Source organism: Podarcis raffonei, chromosome 7 (genome assembly GCF_027172205.1).
Source record: "Podarcis raffonei isolate rPodRaf1 chromosome 7, rPodRaf1.pri, whole genome shotgun sequence".
Taxonomy (NCBI): domain Eukaryota; kingdom Metazoa; phylum Chordata; class Lepidosauria; order Squamata; family Lacertidae; genus Podarcis; species Podarcis raffonei.
In genome coordinates, this window is record NC_070608.1 from 10,940,523 (window position 1) to 10,958,473 (window position 17,951).

General features: G+C 44.9%; 3 protein-coding genes across 3 annotated transcripts; 1 reads left to right on the top strand and 2 right to left on the bottom strand.

Moving 5' to 3' along the window:
• Window positions 1-1,379: 1,379 nt before the first annotated feature.
• LOC128417067 (phospholipid scramblase 2-like) lies at window positions 1,380-2,775 on the bottom strand. Its single transcript, XM_053395283.1, has one exon. It carries the CDS (start codon window positions 2,584-2,586, stop codon window positions 1,636-1,638), a length of 951 nt encoding a protein of 316 aa, XP_053251258.1. The 5' UTR covers window positions 2,587-2,775; the 3' UTR covers window positions 1,380-1,635.
• Window positions 2,776-4,773: 1,998 nt separating this feature from the next.
• On the bottom strand, window positions 4,774-6,129 carry LOC128417070 (phospholipid scramblase 1-like). The gene is made up of 2 exons (XM_053395287.1): window positions 5,804-6,129; window positions 4,774-5,544 (listed from the first exon to the last, which is right to left on the bottom strand). The coding sequence occupies exons 1-2, from the start codon at window positions 5,847-5,849 to the stop codon at window positions 4,811-4,813; spliced, it is 780 nt and encodes a 259-aa protein (XP_053251262.1). The 5' UTR covers window positions 5,850-6,129; the 3' UTR covers window positions 4,774-4,810.
• A 1,637-nt stretch (window positions 6,130-7,766) lies between these two features.
• TMEM71 (transmembrane protein 71) lies at window positions 7,767-17,580 on the top strand. Its single transcript, XM_053395284.1, is given in 8 exon segments — window positions 7,767-7,809; window positions 7,812-7,947; window positions 10,193-10,405; window positions 12,047-12,210; window positions 12,337-12,525; window positions 14,377-14,452; window positions 16,412-16,476; window positions 17,258-17,580. Coding segments are annotated over 8 exon segments (894 nt in total). The 5' UTR covers window positions 7,767-7,781; the 3' UTR covers window positions 17,281-17,580.
• Window positions 17,581-17,951: the final 371 nt, after the last annotated feature.

Sequence of the window (17,951 nt, forward strand, 5' to 3'; positions counted from 1 at the left end):
TCTACGGAAAAGGGGCTGATCTGCTGAAAAGGGTCCAAAGCATTACCAAGCTGGAGTTCCCACGAATGAAAGGAAAATATGAAGAAGAGCTGCGGAAGGGACATGGAAGAGACTTGAGGGCCTCGGATATAAGATTACCAGGTTAATGTGCTAGATTAATAAGTTAAAAAGGACTGACAAAGCCCGGGACCAGGAGGAAGGGACGCTGGATGAAGATTGGATGGTCTTTTTTCTTTTTTTTTTATCATTAGGACTGTTCTATAAAATTGATGAATGTTAGATAAATGTTGAAATGAAATTACTTGGCTCTTGTAAAAATGTCCAAAGAATTAGATAAAAATGTTATGGTTAGGAGAAGTTGGTAAAAATAAGATCTAAGTTTTAAACTTTAACGTTTTCTATATGATAAGATGAAGATAGATTAAGGTAATGTAATGACAGAATATTATGAATCAAGGAAAGCATTTGCTGCGATTATTATTAATCAGGATACAAGAAAAGGGAGGAGGAGGAGGTCAAAGAAAGAAGGTATTGAAAGTGGAGAATTTGAGAATGATGGTTTTATTTTTTATTTTTCTGTCTTGTTTTTTCTTTTGTGTGTGTGTAATTTTTTTTTAAAAAAAACTTTCCCACCCAATAAATATCATTTAAAAATAAATAAATAAACATTACACTGCAGTCCAAGACTGTTGCTCGCTGAGGACCTGAAGGGAAATAAGCCAGGCTCAGCCACTGTGAGCTTTTAAAAATAAGTGATTGAACTCTATGACCTAGGAGAGTATGTACCATTGTGAAGGTGACTCAAGTTCATCTGTTTCCATTATGGCAGAGGCTGGAAAACCCTCTGGCTATATGTAGATATACAGCACTGTAGCCTTTCTTTGTGGCAATTTATGGTGAAAGAGAGAGAGAGAGAGAAACCTAGGTTGAGACTGAGAGGCACAGGGTGATAATAGATTCAGAGAATTGTAGAGTTGGAAGGGACTGTGAGGTCCATTGAGTCCAACCCAGGCAATGCAGGAATCTCCTCTAGATCATACATGACAGGTGGCCATCCAACCTGTGCTTAAACTATCTGAACTATCAAGACAGTTCTTCCTGATGTTTAGTCAGAATCATCTCCTTTCTTGTAACTTGAATTCATTGGTTCAGGTCCTACCCTCCTGAACTTCCCCAATGGCCACTGAAATAGAAGAGGCACCCACACTCTCACCAAGCCCAATACTTCTCAGACACATCTTGAACACACAGTGGCACTCCACACACAGCTAGCTAGTCAATAATAACCATACAGAAATACTAATAGATCTGACAATTGATGCCAAGGGACATCAGACTAGGAGGTGCCTTCTGAATAAATATGCCAGGTGTGACTCATACACAGAAAAATACATACATTTAATTGTATTTTTTAAAAAAAAGTGTTTCCATTTCAATGCATTATGAATTCTAGAGCAGCACCCATAAATTGGAATGTCCCACCACGATAGGTGCAAGAGCTGCAGCCGCAATTCAAAAATAAGTCGTTTTAACAAGAAGCCCTCTTATTCGCCAGCTTAACGCTCCATCTTAGCAAAGGAAAAGTAGAAGTAGCAACACGAGGGCATTTCTTCGAAGCAGCTTCCAGGTCTATTGTCAGACCCCCGTTCTCTGCTGCCCTCTTCCTGCACATTCAAAAAACATGAAATCCACCAGGAAGCAGGCCCCCAGCAGGACAGCTTTCATTCTGACATCAAGGTCCAACGAGAACTTAATTCCAAAGTTGTCGGTATTGGGGAAGGTCTCTTCCAGAAAGCCAGTCCAGTGCTTAGAAATCCTTCCAACCTTGGTCTCCTCGTCCAACAACATCACCTCAAAGTTCACATCTTGACACAAGCTGCACAGTACACAGGGCCCGGTGATTTTAAGGACATCCTGATGGAGTTCATTTTGGATTGCAAATTTAGGCAGAAAGGGGTGCCACGTCTGCTTAATGTACCCCACAGGGGTGCCTGGAGGGGCATGGACTTCAAGCTCTTGCAAGCAGCAAGGATACCAACAGCCGGAGCACCGGAGAGGTCGCTGGAGCTCAATTACTTCCTGGCCCACATGGTCCATGATTTTTACTGTAAATGGACATGCCGCTCCACAGCAGTTTCTCGCACAGCAGTCTGTTTCCTCAACTGCCAAGTATATCCTTTGCCCCCAGCCATTTTTTATTTCGTATTTGTTGCAATTTTCAAAGCCCATTATTATTTCCAGAAGCTCAATCTGCTGGTGAACGACTATTTGATCCAAGAGACTTAAATATTCTAATCCGGGAGGACAGCCGAGATCTGGAATGGTTGCCCGCATCCAGGTTACAGCCTGGGGGGTGCAAACATCACCCATTTTTAGCTTACAACAAGATAGGGAAGATCCATAAACTCCGGGATAACCTTGCTTTATGCTCATCAGCTCTCCTGGATAAAGTAGCTCATCAGCGATGTTCTGTACACCATGTCCAGGCATTCTCACTGGTCTGGGGCCAGCTTTTCTAACTTCTGTGGGGAAATGTTTTTGTAGCGTTTTTGTGGGTCTGTGTTCATCTGTTTCTTTGGGAGCCATGCCAGGCTCTCAATGTGCCTCTTCACCGTTACTGGGCTCAGGTTGCTGCCCAAGGAGGTGGGATTTACTTATTTATTTATTTAGCAACAGAGGACCATTCAAAGGATGTGAGTCTCCAAGCAGGAGGCTGGAATTATACTAAGTTGAACTAAGTTCTAAACATCCATGGACCTATTGTTGAGTCACAGTGGTTGCGTGGCAATTCCCGCCCCCTCCCAGAGATGGAATAAAGACACTGGACACCAGAATTTAGGTTAATGGGCGAAAAATGGCCACAACTTTATTGATTACAGGTAAGAGCGGTATTGGCTTTAGGCATTGGCCCTATCAGACTAACTGGCATAGAACCAGGAAGGGTTAAGCACCAACAGGGGGAGCCCCCAAAATGCACATCCCTAGGCGCTCCCTGAGGGGTTACCGCTCGGGAGCGCGCTTTAGGCCCTAGCCTCCATAGGTTTCGGACAAGGCGACGCCCCCTGGAGTCCTTTAACGAACTACCATTCAACATTTGGGGGAGGTGATGGCGTTCCTCCCCTCCCAACTCATTTGCATAATAATACTCCTGCCAATGCTTAACTGCCCAAACCAAAGGTGTTGTGACGTTTTGCTACGAGGTAGGCGAAAAAACCAAATGGCTTCCAAAATACTGCCAATTAGCCAAGTGGAAAAACTCCTACCGGGCCCCTTGCGGCGACCAGCCGAAGCCCATAGCAAAGTCCAAAGACAACCTAGAGAGCGGGTGGGTGGGAAACCGCAGTTGGCTGTAAGAGAGAAAAGGGGCGAGCACGGGCTGCCCCGACCTTAAATGAACCCTGCTAAGCCCGCCCCCACTGCCAGCCGATTGGCTGGCTCGTTAAATAATGAATACTAAATGACTCCCGGGATTCCCCAAGTCCCACGGGGCTGCAGCCAGCCCCGCGAGGATGTAGGTGGGGCGTGAGCCCGGAAACCCCCCCTTATGTCGGGAGTGGCTTTGTGTGGACATTGAACTCCCCCAGAAGTCTTAGGGTTCTCCAGAACCACACCAGAAATCACTGGGAAGCAGAGCGTGCAGCACACCATCATCCCCTTCCCAAATCTGTCCCTTGGGGCCAACTTCAGATGGAGAGGTCTCTGTGACGTTCCAGTGTTTGCATATAATAACGTATGTACTGTACATTGATAGCAAATAAGGCGATATTGTAATACAGTGGTACCTTGGGTTACAGACGCTTCAGGTTACAGACGCCGCTAACCCAGAAACAGTACTTCGGGTAAAGAACTTTGCTTCAGGATGAGAACAGAAATCGCGTGGTGGCAGCGGGAGGCCCCATTAGCTAAAGTGGTACCTCAGGTTCAGAACAGTTTCAGGTTAAGAACGGACCTCCAGAACAAATTAAGTTCTTAACCAGAGGTACCCCTGCAGTGGTAAGTATAATAATGGAATTAAGGTAATGTTAGATAAGGAAGGGGAGAGAGTGAGCTGGAATGGAGGATTGGCTAAGAATCTGAATGCGAGGGAGGAGACAGTTGAGAGTCAGTTGGAAGTTTAGCCAGTTGGGATATGAAGCAAAGTTGGCTAGATGAGTATAGGAGCAGCAGTAATACAGCAACTGCTACACTGGAAATAAAGCAACAGATAAGATACAGGGGTGTTTGCTTATGTACACAAAGTCACCATCATTTTCTTATATATGAATTTATACACCACCTGACAGGGACTCTAGGGTGCTTCTGTGCATTAAACCACAGAGCCTAGGACTTGCCAGTCAGAAGGTCAGAGGTTCGAATCCGCGCGACGGGGTGAGCTCCCGTTGCTCGGTCCCTGCTCCTGCCAACCTAGCAGTTTGAAAGCATGTCAAAGTGCAAGTAGATAAATAGGTACTGCTCCGGTGGGAAGGTAAACGGCGTTTCCGTGTGCTGCTCTGGTTCGCCAGAAGCGGCTTAGTCATGTTGGCCACATGACCCGGAAGCTGTATGCCGGCTGCCTCGGCCAATAAAGCGAGATGAGCGCCGCAACCCCAGGGTCGGTCATGACTGGACCTAATGGTCAGGGGTCCCTTTACCTTTAACAATATTCTGCCTCTATAGATGCAACAGCTGCAACAACAATACAAAAAAAACCCTGGTTTCAACAAACAAAAAAACCCCTCTTGTGAGCAGGCTTAAGACTCCATCTAAGCAAAGCAAAAACAGAAGAAACCAGAGGACTTTCTCCAAGGCATTTATAAGGCGGTAGCCTGGCCTAACCCCAGACGCCCATTCGCTGCCGGCCTCCTCCCGCGGATTCAAAAAACATGAAATCCACCAGGAAGCAGGCCCCCAGCAGGACAGCTTTCATTCTAACATCAAGGTCCAACGGGAACTGGACTCCAAAGTTGTCAGTATCGGTGAAGGCCTCTTTCAGAAAGCCAGACCAGTGCTTAGAAATCCTTCCAACCGCTGTCTGCTCATCCAGTGACAGCACCTCAAAATTAATATCTTGGCAGAAGCTGCACACTATACAGGGCCCGGTGATTTTGAGGACATCTTGATGGAGTTCATTTTGGATAGTGAATTTAGGCAGAAAGGGGTGCCACGTCTGCTTAATGTACCCCACAGGGGTGCCTGGAGGGGCATGGACTTCAAGCTCTTGCAAGCAGCAAGGGTACAAGCAGCTGGAGCACCGGAGAGGTCGCTGGAGCTCAATCACTTCCTGGCCCACGTTGTCTGTGATTTTAATGGTAAATGGCCGCAATGTTCCACAGCAGTTTCGTGTGCAGCAGTCGGTGTCCTCAATCGCCGAGTAAACCATTTGCCCCCAAGCATTTTTTACTTCATACTTGTTGCTGGTTTCAAAGCCAATGATGATTTCCAGAAGCTCAATCTGTTGATGAATGATCATCTGATCAACCTGGCTTAAATATTCCAATCCTGGGGGGCAGTTGGGAAGTGGAGGTGGAGCTGGCATCCAAGTTATAGGACGTGCATTTCTTTGACCTGAAGAGAAGAAGAGTTTGGATTTGATATTCCGCTTTATCACTACCCTGAGGAGTCTCAAAGCGGCTAACATTCTCCTTTCCCTTCCTCCCCCACAACAAACACTCTGTGAGGTGAGTGAGGCTGAGAGACTTCAGAGAAGTGTGACTAGCCCAAGGTCACCCAGCAGCTGCACGTGGAGGAGCGGGGAATCGAACCCGGTTCCCCAGATTACGAGTACACCACTCTTAACCACTACACCACACTGGCTCCCACTGACCTGGGGGAGCTCCATAAGCTCCTTGAGGACGCTGGGGTGTGTTCATTAGCGGTCCTGGATAATGTGGCCCAGGGGCTTGTTGACTGTCCCATCCTGCATTGCCTGTGGTGTAGGGCCAGCTTTTCTACGAGCTTGCGGGGGAAACTGTCTTGGTGGCATTTCTGTGAGTTTGTAAACATCTGTTTCATTGGGAGCTGTGTTGTTCTCTCAATGCACTGTTTCGCAGTTACTGGGCTCAGGTTGCTGCTAAGCAAAGGGGGAATGGTTTTTTGAAGGAGGACCATTCAGATGATGTGAGCCTCCACCTGCAGACTGAAATGGTATAGCCCATACACAAGTTGAACTAAGCATCCATGGGCCTGTTGTTGAGTCACAATGCTTGCAACTGTCATTGTCCTCTTTGGACCCTTAAGCTGGACCTATGAAGCAGTGCCAAGGAACTTCTCTCTCTCTCTCTCTCTCTCTCTCTCTCTCTCTCACGCACACACACACACACAAATGTTTGCATCCATTATAAACATCAAGTAAACAAATAAAGGATTTGAATGAAACACTGCATGTCAAATTAAGGGTACCTGATTTCCCTCAGGCTTGCAAATGAATAACGTATTTCCCTCTGGCTAGCATGGCTACAACCATTAATCAGTAAACACTGTGTAAATGTTTGCAAAGTAATAATTTAGCACCGTAGTGTGAATCAACAATGCAATCCATCAGATGATTTGCCCATAATATGACTGTTAATCTACATTTGGCATTGCTAATTAAACTGTTTGGGTTTTGCAGAAAGCAAGCCCCACTGGCACAGGAAAGAAGTAGCTGAGAAAAATCACAACTTATTGCAAATGGAAGCTGGAGATGTATATGTGCACGTGCACGCGCACATTATGCCTATTTGTGGATTATGTAACGCCACACATGCAAATGGGGTTTTACAGAGTAGAAAAGAGAGGCTGAACTATAACATGATACCCATTAATTTGCAAATAATTTTGTGGGTCAGCTTGGACCAGAAACTATTTAGGTTGCATCGCACACTTTTATACCATCCAACCAACTTATTCTATGGAACTGGTCCACCGACCCTCTTGCAGGTGCTCCTGCTTTTGGAGGTTAGGTGGATAACTACTAGAGAAAGACCTTCTCTGTGGTGGCACCCAAATTACCCACAAGAAGCTGCCTTATATTATGTCAGACCATTGGTCCATCTGGCTCAGTATCCCCCATTGGTTCAACTGGCGAGTCACCAGAACCCACTACTAGATTGCAACTTGATCTAAGGTGAGGCACAGCAGTAGAACTGCCACCTTGCAAATATATGGTAATAATGATGATGATGATGATGATGATGTTTTGGCTAAAGGTGGGGCCCAGATATGAAAATGTTGAAGACTCTGTTGAAGACAGTGACTCTTCAGATTTTCCGATAGCTCTCTTTCCAGCTCCACCTGGAGATGGCAAGGATTGAACCTGGGACTTCCTGTAGATGAACCATGGCCCTACCTGTATCTACCTAACACCTCCTTTGCCATCTTTTAGACACAAGCCATCCCTACGCTGCTCTGGATGGCTGTATGGTGTAGTGGTTAAGAGCAGTAGTCACGTAATCTGGGGAACCGGGTTCGCGTCTCCGCTCCTCCACATGCAGCTGCTGGGTGACCTTGGGTCAGTCACACTTCTCTGAAGTCTCTCAGCCCCACTCACCTCACAGAGTGTTTGTTGTGGGGGAGGAAGGGAAAGGAGAATGTTAGCCGCTTTGAGACTCCTTAAAGGGAGTGAAAGGCGGGATATCAAATCCAAACTCCTCCTCCTCCTCCTCTTCTTCTTCTTCTTCTTCTTCTTCTTCTGTCGGAGTACAATCCTAAACATGCCTACTCAATCAGAAGTGACCTTCATTGAATTCACCTTGTCTTATAAATGGTGCATGGATGGTCCTTCCACCTAAATGAGAGAGGGAGATAGATAACGCATATATTTCATGTGCATAATATGTGTGAAAGGATATATGTTTTAGCTATGCATCTTGTCCCTGAGGAACAAATCTCAACTGACCACTCTGCTTATCTGCTCTCTGCTTTAGCAGGTTATCCACTGCTTGAAAAGGAGCCCAGGAAGAAGGTGGCACCAGAACTCATCACACCCAGGTTACTTATACATTTTTACAGTCTATAACAGTACTAGAGATTGTATGCTAAATCCACATGTTGCCCTCCTTATTTTCCCTGGGGCAGATCAAATGTTGCATTCTCCTGCTCATGGCTGCTACCAAATAGCCATTTCCTTTGCTGGTCACTGACATGTTGTGGGGGGTGGGATGTAATGTTTAAGTGTATGCATTAGGAAAAGTAATGTTTCACATTACTTATGGAAGTGAGAGCTGGACCATAAAGAAGGCTGATTGCCGAAGAATTGATGCCTTTGAATTATGGTGCTGGAGGAGATTCTTGAGAGTCCCATGGACTGCAAGAAGATCAAACCTCTCCATTCTTAAAGAAATCAGTCCTGAGTGCTCACTGGAAGGACAGGTCCTGAAGCTGAGACTCCAATACTTTGGCCACCTCAGGAGAAGAGACGACTCCCTGGAAAAGACCCTGATGTTGGGAAAGATGGAGGGCACAAGGAGAAGGGGACGACAGAGGACGAGATGGTTGGACAGTGTTCTCGAAGCTACCAGCATGAGTTTGACCAAACTGCAGGAGGCAGTGGAAGACAGGAGTGCCTGGCACGCTCTGGTCCATGGGGTCACGAAGAGTCAGACACGACTAAACAACAATGTTTCACTCATGCATATGCCAGCGCTGTGCATGGATAATGTATACTACATGGCGAAAAAGCTGTCTTTTGCAGTAGTGGAGCCTGAGCTTTGCAACTTCCTCCCACAAAGATCCACCTGTTGTTGTTTAGTTGTTTAGTGATGTCTCTGCTTTTGAAGATCTACCTAGCACCACGTAAAGACCTGGGAATTCACCAGGTCTTGGATGTGGTAGGATGCCAGGTGGAATGCTTTTGTGGCTGTGATAACTTGCCTAGTTTTATGCCGTTATCTTTTATGTTGTATCTTATTGATACCTACTTTGGAATTGTCGCTTGAAATGAAAGAGCAGGTCAGAAACATTTAAAATACAATGGTACCTCAGGTTACATACGCTTCAGGTTACATACTCTTCAGGTTACAGACTCTGCTAACCCAGAAATAGTGCTTCAGGTTAAGAACTTTGCTTCAGGATGAGAACAGAAATTGGGCTCCGGTGGCACGGCAGCAGCAGGAGGCCCCATTAGCTAAAGTGGTGCTTCAGGTTAAGAACAGTTTCAGGTTAAGTACGGACCTTTGTAGCGAATTAAGTACTTAACCTGAGGTACCACTGTAAATAATAGCTGCTATGGGGCTAGGGTATTTCTAGGTGGGTTGGACAATGTAGAACAAGTTAGAGCCACTTGATTGCTCGAGGAAGCAGGGATGAATGGGTAGCTCCACGTCTAGTCTGTCAATTTTGCATGTGTTTATTCCTTCTATCCCATTTCTACATTAATACACCATTTTTAAAAACCTACATGAAAACCCATACTCATATTTCTAGAAAGGTTGTCTCATTTTGTGATATATTTTATCCAAAAATGCCCGTTTTCATGCATTCTAGTACATTTTGAACCCATAACTATTTTGCTAAATTTCGTTTGCCCTGGGCATTATAACCCCTTGGAAATATCATGTGTATGTTGGAATGTGATTATACATGCCTTAGCATAGATACCAGATAAAAGCAAGGTCACTGGTCCATCCAGCTCAGAACTCTCCACATCAGAGGTAGGGAACCTGTGGCCCTCCAGATGTTGCTAAATGTTTATATATTTTCTGTATAAATAAAGGTAAAGGTACCCCTGCCCGTACGGGCCAGTCTTGACAGACTCTAGGGTTGTGCGCTCATCTCACTCTATAGGCCGGGAGCCAGCGCTGTCCGCAGACACTTCCGGGTAACGTGGCCAGCGTGACGAAGCTACTCTGATGACCTAGAGCCACACACGGAAACGCCGTTTACCTTCCCGCTAGTAAGCGGTCCCTATTTATCTACTTGCACCCGGGGGTGCTTTCGAACTGCTAGGTTGGCAGGCGCTGGGACCGAGCAACGGGAGCGCACCCCGCTGCGGGGATTCGAACTGCCAACCATGTGATCGGCAAGTCCTAGGTGCTGAGGTTTTACCCACAGCGCCACCCGCGTCTCAGATTCTGTATAAATAAGTAACTATAAATCGGTCTGTCGTAAATGTTCCACAAGGCTTCTTGTTGCACTAACAGCAACAGACCAAGAGAACTACCCGCTCGGGAACTTGCTGCCTTGTGGTCTTCTGCCAGATGTCTGAGTAACAGAATTTTTGCTATTATTGTCATAGATGCACAGATGCTTTCCTGGACCACGAGACGTCCTACGAATGTTGTTCCACCAACCCCTGCACAGGCTGTGTCTTGGCTTGTCGCCGGAGCCCTCGGCTTCTTACTAACGGCTACTACTTACTCACAGAGGACAGTTTTCTGTCCGATGAAGATGGCAACGTCACGCTGAGTCTATCCCAAACAAGTGTTACCTATAAAGAGAAATTAGTTAGGTAAATGTGATCTCGTGTATAAGTTCTATTGGAGAAGCAAGTGCCTTCCACACATTCTGCAAAACCAATGTTACTGAGTCCTGTTCAGTTACTTTCATGCACCATCTCCCTGCTTATAGGAGGCCTTTTCAAAGGAATTAACTACTATATAAACCAGCCTATGAGTTCACTGTTATGGTTTGCTGCCTCTGGTAGCTTGTTGAGAATCTATATTCTTTACAAAAGTGCAGATTAGGAGTGGAGAACCTTTTTCAACCCGAGCAAATTTCACTCATAATTAGCCGTCTAGGGATCACATGCCAGTGGCGGAAGAGGCCAGAGGGAAAATTGAGTGGGGCCCAGGGCAAGAGTGTGTGACTTTTACCATTGTGCAACAAACTACATTCCAGGCACACAAAAGTCAGAGGTCTCAACATACAGACATCTTGGATCCAGGCAAGAAAGAGATATAATCACAGCCCAGTGACAATTCAATACCTGTAAAACACTTGAGGAAGACCCAGAACAGGGGTTTGGGCTGAAGAGAAGTGGGAAACAAAGAGAGCACTGGAGGGCTGCATTTGGCCACCACATCTGAGGTTCTCCACCCATGGTGCAGATTCCCAAGAGATAAATCTTGGATCTCTGCTCTGAATCATGTTGCTGTTGATAACAATGAAAATTCACCATCAGTAGGACAGTGCTTTGCTAGGGCCATTAACAATAGAGACCTCTCTGCCATGGAGCTTACAACCTAAATTCTGGCAGGGAGGAATAATAATAGTAATAATAATAATTTATTATTTGTACCCCACCCATCTGGCTGGGTTTCCCCAGACACTCTGGGCGGCTTCCAACAAAGGTTAAAAATACATTAAAATGTCACACATTAAAAACATCCCTAAACAGGGCTGCCTTCAGATGTCTTCTAAATGTCAGGTAGTTGTTTATCTCTTTGACATCTGGTGGGAGGGCGTTTCACAGGGCGGGGGGCCAACACCGAGAAGGCCCTCTGCCTGGTTCCCTGTAGCTTTGTTTCTCGCAGTGAAGGAACAGCCAGAAGGCCCTCGGCGCTGGACCTCAGTGTCCGGGCAGAACAATCGGGGTGGAGGCGCTCCTTCAGGTATACTGGACCGAGGCTGTTTAGGGCTTTAAAGGTCAACACCAACACTTTGAATTGTGCTCAGAAACATACTGGGTGCCAATGTAGGACTTTCAGAACTGGTGTTATATGGTCTCAGCAGCTGCTCCCAGTCACCAGTCTAGCTGCCACATTCTGGATTAATTGCAGTTTCTGGGTCTCCTTCAAAGGTAGCCCCATGTAAAGCGCATTGCAGTAGTTCAAGCGATAGATAACCAGAGTATGCACCACTCTGGAGAGACAGTCCGCAGGCAGATAGGGTCTCAGCCTGCGTACCAGATGGATCTGGTAGACAGCTGCCCTGGGTACAGAATTGAAAACAGGAAAGAAAGAAAGAAAGAAAGAAAGAAAGAAAGAAAGAAAGAAAGAAAGATGAGGGTAGCAGAAGAATATGTGTAAAACTTAATTACATGTAAGTTAAGTACTTTGTTTCTGTTAGATAAGAACTTAATGGGTTAAATGCTTCATAGGCATTTGTAGATAGTTTTGTACTAATGTTCTGGTTTATTTTTTCGTGCCAGAATATTTCGGAGAAGAAAGAGAATCCGCCGATCGCTTGCTAATTTGTTCAGTATTGGAGCCTCTAAATCATGGTTGAACAGCACCACTATTGACTTACCTCACGTAGAGGATACTTGGTTTGATGGAGACATGAAGGGGGACACCAATGAATATTATGACACTGGTGAGCATTGACTTTGCTCAGGAAAGCCAGCAGCTATTCTAATAGGTATTGTACTTAAAGGAAGACTTGTGACAAGGCACAAACATCTGTGCTTACGATATATGTTTTTCAATGGTTTTTTTACAGGTACCGTTGATGCTGCTTTCAATTGCAAAGCCCAAAGGGCAGAGAGACACAGTCTGGTACAAAAGAAGCCCTCTTCTTCGAAAGATGCAACTTGGACAAAACCCAGAAAAGAGCAGCATTATTCACCTACTTGTATCTTTCCCCCAGCAGAAGAAGAGTACTTCTATGAAAAATCTTTGGACTGTTCAAGTGAGTTAAACCCTTCTCTGTGTTACAGAGCTCTCTGTTTATGATATGCCTTTCCTTGTACAAACTATCCTGGGTTTTAAGATTGGCATGGGAGGTTCTGCCTGTCATGCCTTTGATGACTGCAGCTTGTGGGGCTGTCACATGAAACAGAACCTTCTCAGTGGTGGCACCTCAGCTGTGGAACTCTCTCCCAGTGGAGATCTGGTTGCCACATATGTTGGGCTCATTCTTGCAGACATTTGGTACATACTTGACATCTTGTTATCTGCTGCTTATTGCTGACCATCATGGTGTATTTTGTATTTGTGGTTTTAGAACTGGGATTTTAATTGTTTTTTATTTGTGGTTTTTATGAAGGTTGTCAGCCCCAGTATGTTCTGTTGTGAGGAGCAGGATAGAAGGGATATAAATCCACAGCCCCACTTATGATCATTAAAAAGAAAGAAAACAAGCAGAAGTTGCTAGGAAGATGCTCTTTAATTAAAAAAAAGCCCAAGAACATAATAACAGTAGCTAAGATGAATACATTGAATACATTCTGTAACATCTGTCATGTCGTATTTGGTGGGCTTAAAAAAAAATCAGGAGGATTAAATCAGCTTAATTATGGCCTAATTCTCCACTTACATTATTATGGCTCCAGGAATGCCTGAGCTCTGCAATATGTAACCTCATTTATACAAATGCTTTGGTGCACTGTTCATTCCCTATCAGTCATTCTTTACCAAGGCCTTGCCTGTACTAGGTGTTTTGTGCTGGTCAAGGTGTGATCTAGTCCGGAACAGGTCTTCTGGATTAAAGCTAGCACAGCACTGGAAATTTCTCCTTCATTCTTTACAATCCTTCTTCATTGATTAATGAGAAAAAGGAGCATTAAAACATCACCAAAGGGGATATAACATTTTGGGGAAATGCTCACAGGCGAGATGCAGAGTTTTAGCTGCCCTTACCTTACTTTTGGGGATGCGGGTGGCACTGTGGGTTAAACCACAGAGACGACTAGGACTTGCCGATCAGAAGGTTGGCGGTTCGAATCCCTGCGACGGGGTGAGCTCCCGTTGCTCGGTCCCTGCTCCTGCCAACCTAGCAGTTTGAAAGCACGTCAAAGTGCAAATAGATAAACAGGTACCGCTCCGGTGGGAAGGTATACGGCGTTTCTGTGTGCTGCTCAGGTTTGCCCAGAAGCGGCTTAGTCATGCTGGCCACATGACCCAGAAGCTGTACGCCGGCTCCCTCGGCCAATAAAGCGAGATGAGCGCCACAACCCCAGAGTCGGTCACGACTGCACCTAATGGTCAGGGGTCCCTTTACCTTTACCTTACTTTTGAGGTGGCCAAAAGTCTCTTCTTTCATTCTACAAATCATCTCACCAACAGCCTGTGCTCTGCAGCCTTTTTCAGGGGCCCATGCTACAGTTAAATTCCAGGGGAAGATATAATGAAAACTCCTTGTGGAAAAATGGCATTAAGGGGTGGAAGGGAACATGGCTCAATGGCAGAGCACATGTTTTCATAGAATCCTAAGACTGTAGAGTTGGAAGGGATCCAGACGGTTACCTAGTCCAACCCCATGCAACGCAGAAACCAGAGTTTTGGATGCAGAAGCTCCTAGGTTCAGTCTCCAGCATCTCCAGGCAAAAGGGACAGGCATCATGAGATAGGAAACACCTCTTGCCCAAGACCCTGGAAGGCTGCTGCTAGCCAGAGTAGACTGCACTGGATAGACAAATAACCTGACCTGTGGGTCCTGTTATCGGGAAGGTAACATTCTTGCAGTAACTGTTATCGGGAAGGTAACATTTTTGCAGTAACTGTTTTTCTTTCTCTCTCTCTCTGTATGTGTTCTAAATAGAGCCTTTTACAGTAAGGCACGACCTCTGCCCAGTTATCGCGCTCTCCATGTGTTTGATCATTTCCCTCTGCGTAAGGTAAATCTGAATGTCTTTTTATATATAGCAGCACTTTCATCTATAATGCATTCAAAGAGTTTTTCAAAGAAGCTATATAAACTGTCCTTCGGCAAATCATGTGACCAGACATGGGAGCTCAAGGGTCCTTTGGATTAACAGCAGCCTCTTGGTTCTGTTGAATGGAAAATTCAGACAGGCTTCAAAATCAGTTTGTGAAATGATACCATAGTGTGTTGCTCTAGTTTAGGTTGAACTTTTTTTAAAAAATCAAATACTAATGAGTGGCATATCCAGATGACCACCCACTTCCTATTTAGCCATTTAACAGAAAACTGATCTCCAAGGAGAGCCAAATGAAAGCCATTTTGATGCTCACTTACAAACTAGTGACCAGGGTGAATTTCTGGGAGAGATTTGGAGAATGCCAAGCTGGTTGTTATCTTGGCTCCTGATGTGAAAAGCCACCAGCTTAGCCTGACCTTGTTGACAGGCTCTTGAGTTCATGGCTGGAGGATGAATGAAACACATAGCTGTCATTGCTCTGCAGATCTCCCTGCCTGATTTAATATTAAGATGATGTGACTTTGACAGAGAAGGGAAATGAATTAATTATATTTGCATTGGTTATTGACTATTTGATCCTTTCCTGTTTTGAGCCTTTTGATCCATCCTGTTTTATTAATATTCAATAAATACGCTTATAATAAAAGACTAAAATAAGGAGAGGACGGTGGTGGGAATATAGCGGGAGGACACTATATTTTTGAGTGGGTTTGCACTTAAGGGAATTAGATGAAACTGGAAGAGGCCTCTGGGGAGGGAGAGGACACAGCCATAGAGAAGCTGTAGCTTCCTTTAACAGAGACTCCTCATTCTGTAAGTACTTCATAAACTTTATCTTATGTAAAGGGACCCCTGACCATTGGGTCCAGTCGTGACCGACTCTGGGGTTGCGACGCTCATCTCGCTTTATTGGCCAAGGGAGCCGGCGTACAGCTTCCAGGTCATGTGGCCAGCATGACTAAGCCGCTTCTGGCTAACCAAAGCAGCGCACAGAAACGCCGTTTACCTTCCCGCTGGAGCGGTACCTATTTATCTACTTGCAGTTTGACGTGCTTTCGAACTGCAAGGTTGGCAGGAGCAGGGACTGAGCAATGGGAACTCACCCCGTCGTGGGGATTCGAACCGCCAACCTTCTGATTGGCAAGTCCTAGGCTCTGTGTTTTAACCCACAGCGCCACCCGCTTCTCAATACCTTATGTATAGGGACATCCTAAATTCTGAAAGTTATTAATATAAGGACAACACACTAGGGAATTGCTCTCTCTCGGGTAGGGCATCTCTGCCTCTGACAATGTGCAAGCCTTTGAGGGGCATCTCAAATTGGATTGTTGTCATATACAGTAAGCCCACAACTCACACAAAGATTGCATTCTGGGGGATCACACGTAAGGGCAAAATTGTGCATAGTCAAAACACATTGTGTGCAGTAGCAGGTAGGAGTGAGAAAGTCTTTTTTCCTGGGACACCTGCCCCCATTCCCCCTTTTTAATTTTTCTATATTTTTTTGCCAAGTGATTAAAGCTGAATACGCACAAGTTAAATGCACATAAGTTGCAGGCTTAGTGTAATACCAAAGTAAATGGTGGTGTGAATAAGGTGGGCTTGCAGGGTCCCATGCTCAAATCCAAATAGGGTTTGAGGTCAAAACTGTTTTGAATGTCAAGAAAAGCATATGGAGAATTCATCTGAATTTGGGCACAGTTCCTTACCCCACAAACAGTCCCCATACAATCTTACTTTAATTTATAGTCCGTTCTAATTCAATTGCACTGTGGCTTAAATTTGAATTTTAGCAATGTTGTGCATTTTTTAAATGATTTGCAAACTGCTTAGAAGCCGCCTGGGCATTTAACCAGAATATAAACAAATAAATAATGCTTAATATGTGATTTATGTTGATTCTTGTCGTTTCAGATTCTTTCTGGGAGGACTGTTTACAACTCTGCTGAGCTTCTTGCTGTTGATCATCATTTTAATTTGTAAGCAAAAAATAAATGTTTATCCTTGCTACATGCCAGATGATTCCTACATTGCGGGGGGTTGGACTAGATGACCATTGGGGTCCCTTCCAACCCTACAATTCTATGATTTGTGGGATTGAGGGTTCACCCAGACTTCCTTTTGGCCACGTTTTTAGGCACAGGGCCAAGCTTTAAAGCTCTGTGCCTGAGTGGTTTTCTTTTTGTCCTGGCGCATTCCCCGGGAAAACCCCCATTTTTCCACTGAATTGGAGCAAATGGCAAAGGGCTTCCCCATGGATTGCCATTTGCCATTCAGTGGTAAAATGTGGGTTTTCCCAGGGAAAGCGCTCAGACAACAAACAAACCGCTTGGGTATGGAGCTTTGAAGCGCAGAACCACACCTGAAAAGTGTGGCACAAAAGTCTGCATGAGTCCTGACTGGAGGTACCTAATTCTTCTGAAAACAAGTGTGTGCTGTGCCCATTAAGCAATCATCATAATCATCTATATTTTATTTTTAATAAAACACCAAAAGAATAGGTTTATGAACTTATTTTGCAGTGCTGTTTCATACCTATTTCACTGCTAATTTGGACTTCATAATAATTTCTTAACCAAGATATAAAACTTCTCTAATCAAATTTACCAAGATGTTTATTTCCATCAACTTACAGACTGCTGCATGACTAGGAATCAACATGCCTAAATGATTGTGCCTTAAGTCATACTGACAAATGTGAGAATGTTAGATGGTTTTCAGCTGTGTAATACTTGTCATTCTTTCCCCTTCTTCTATCAGGTTCACTGGCACTTTTGTACTAGTCCCTTCATGGGACCACCTGTCAGTTCATGTGATCTGCGGAGAATAATCATCCTTTCCCTTCAGAATCTTGTTTCCACATTCTTCTGGAATCCTCGCCTAGCTACCTGTAGGAACATCGGCAATGGTTTTTGTGTTTTTTTAAACCATGTGCCTTCAAGCTGCACCAAGGATACAGATGAAAAAGCATTTTGAGGAATGAGGATTCTGACAGCATCTCACGATTTTCAGGATTTAGGAACTGGTAAAAACCCAAGCTGGGCCAGGACATTGGGTTGGCAATTAAGGTAAAGGTAAAGGACCCCTGGTCAAAGGCAACTATGGGGTACAGCACTCATCTCACTTACCTTGGCAGTTTTAACACATGAGCCAATATGCACCCTCTTTGCTGATCAAACTGCTAATTTTGGAAAGTATGGAGTGCCTGAGCAATGAATGGATGCTGCTAACAAACTAGCCTCATCCTATAGCTATGCGTGCATTGTATGGGAAAGACAGTCAGTGGTAGGCAAGTGACCTTTAAGAAATGCTTGCCCACTATGTCTGATGTTCTTGTTGGGGAACCCAGAGAGGCTTCCCCACACAACAGTTTGAAAACTGCTGCCCTCCCTTAATCCAGTGCGGGACTGTTTGTTCACTTTGTTTGCCAGCTTATCAGTTGACAGGATACGTC

What these genes read in the sequence shown, in the direction of transcription:
- LOC128417067 (XM_053395283.1), bottom strand. Translation starts at nt 2,586, where the DNA reads ATGGCTCCCAAAGAAACAGATGAACACAGACCCACAAAAACGCTACAA.
- LOC128417070 (XM_053395287.1), bottom strand. Translation starts at nt 5,849, where the DNA reads ATGAACACACCCCAGCGTCCTCAAGGAGCTTATGGAGCTCCCCCAG. An exon ending in AGCTTATGGAGCTCCCCCAG is followed by an intron (nt 5,545 to 5,803) that starts GTCAGTGGGAGC and finishes TCTTCTCTTCAG; the next exon opens with GTCAAAGAAATGCACGTCCT.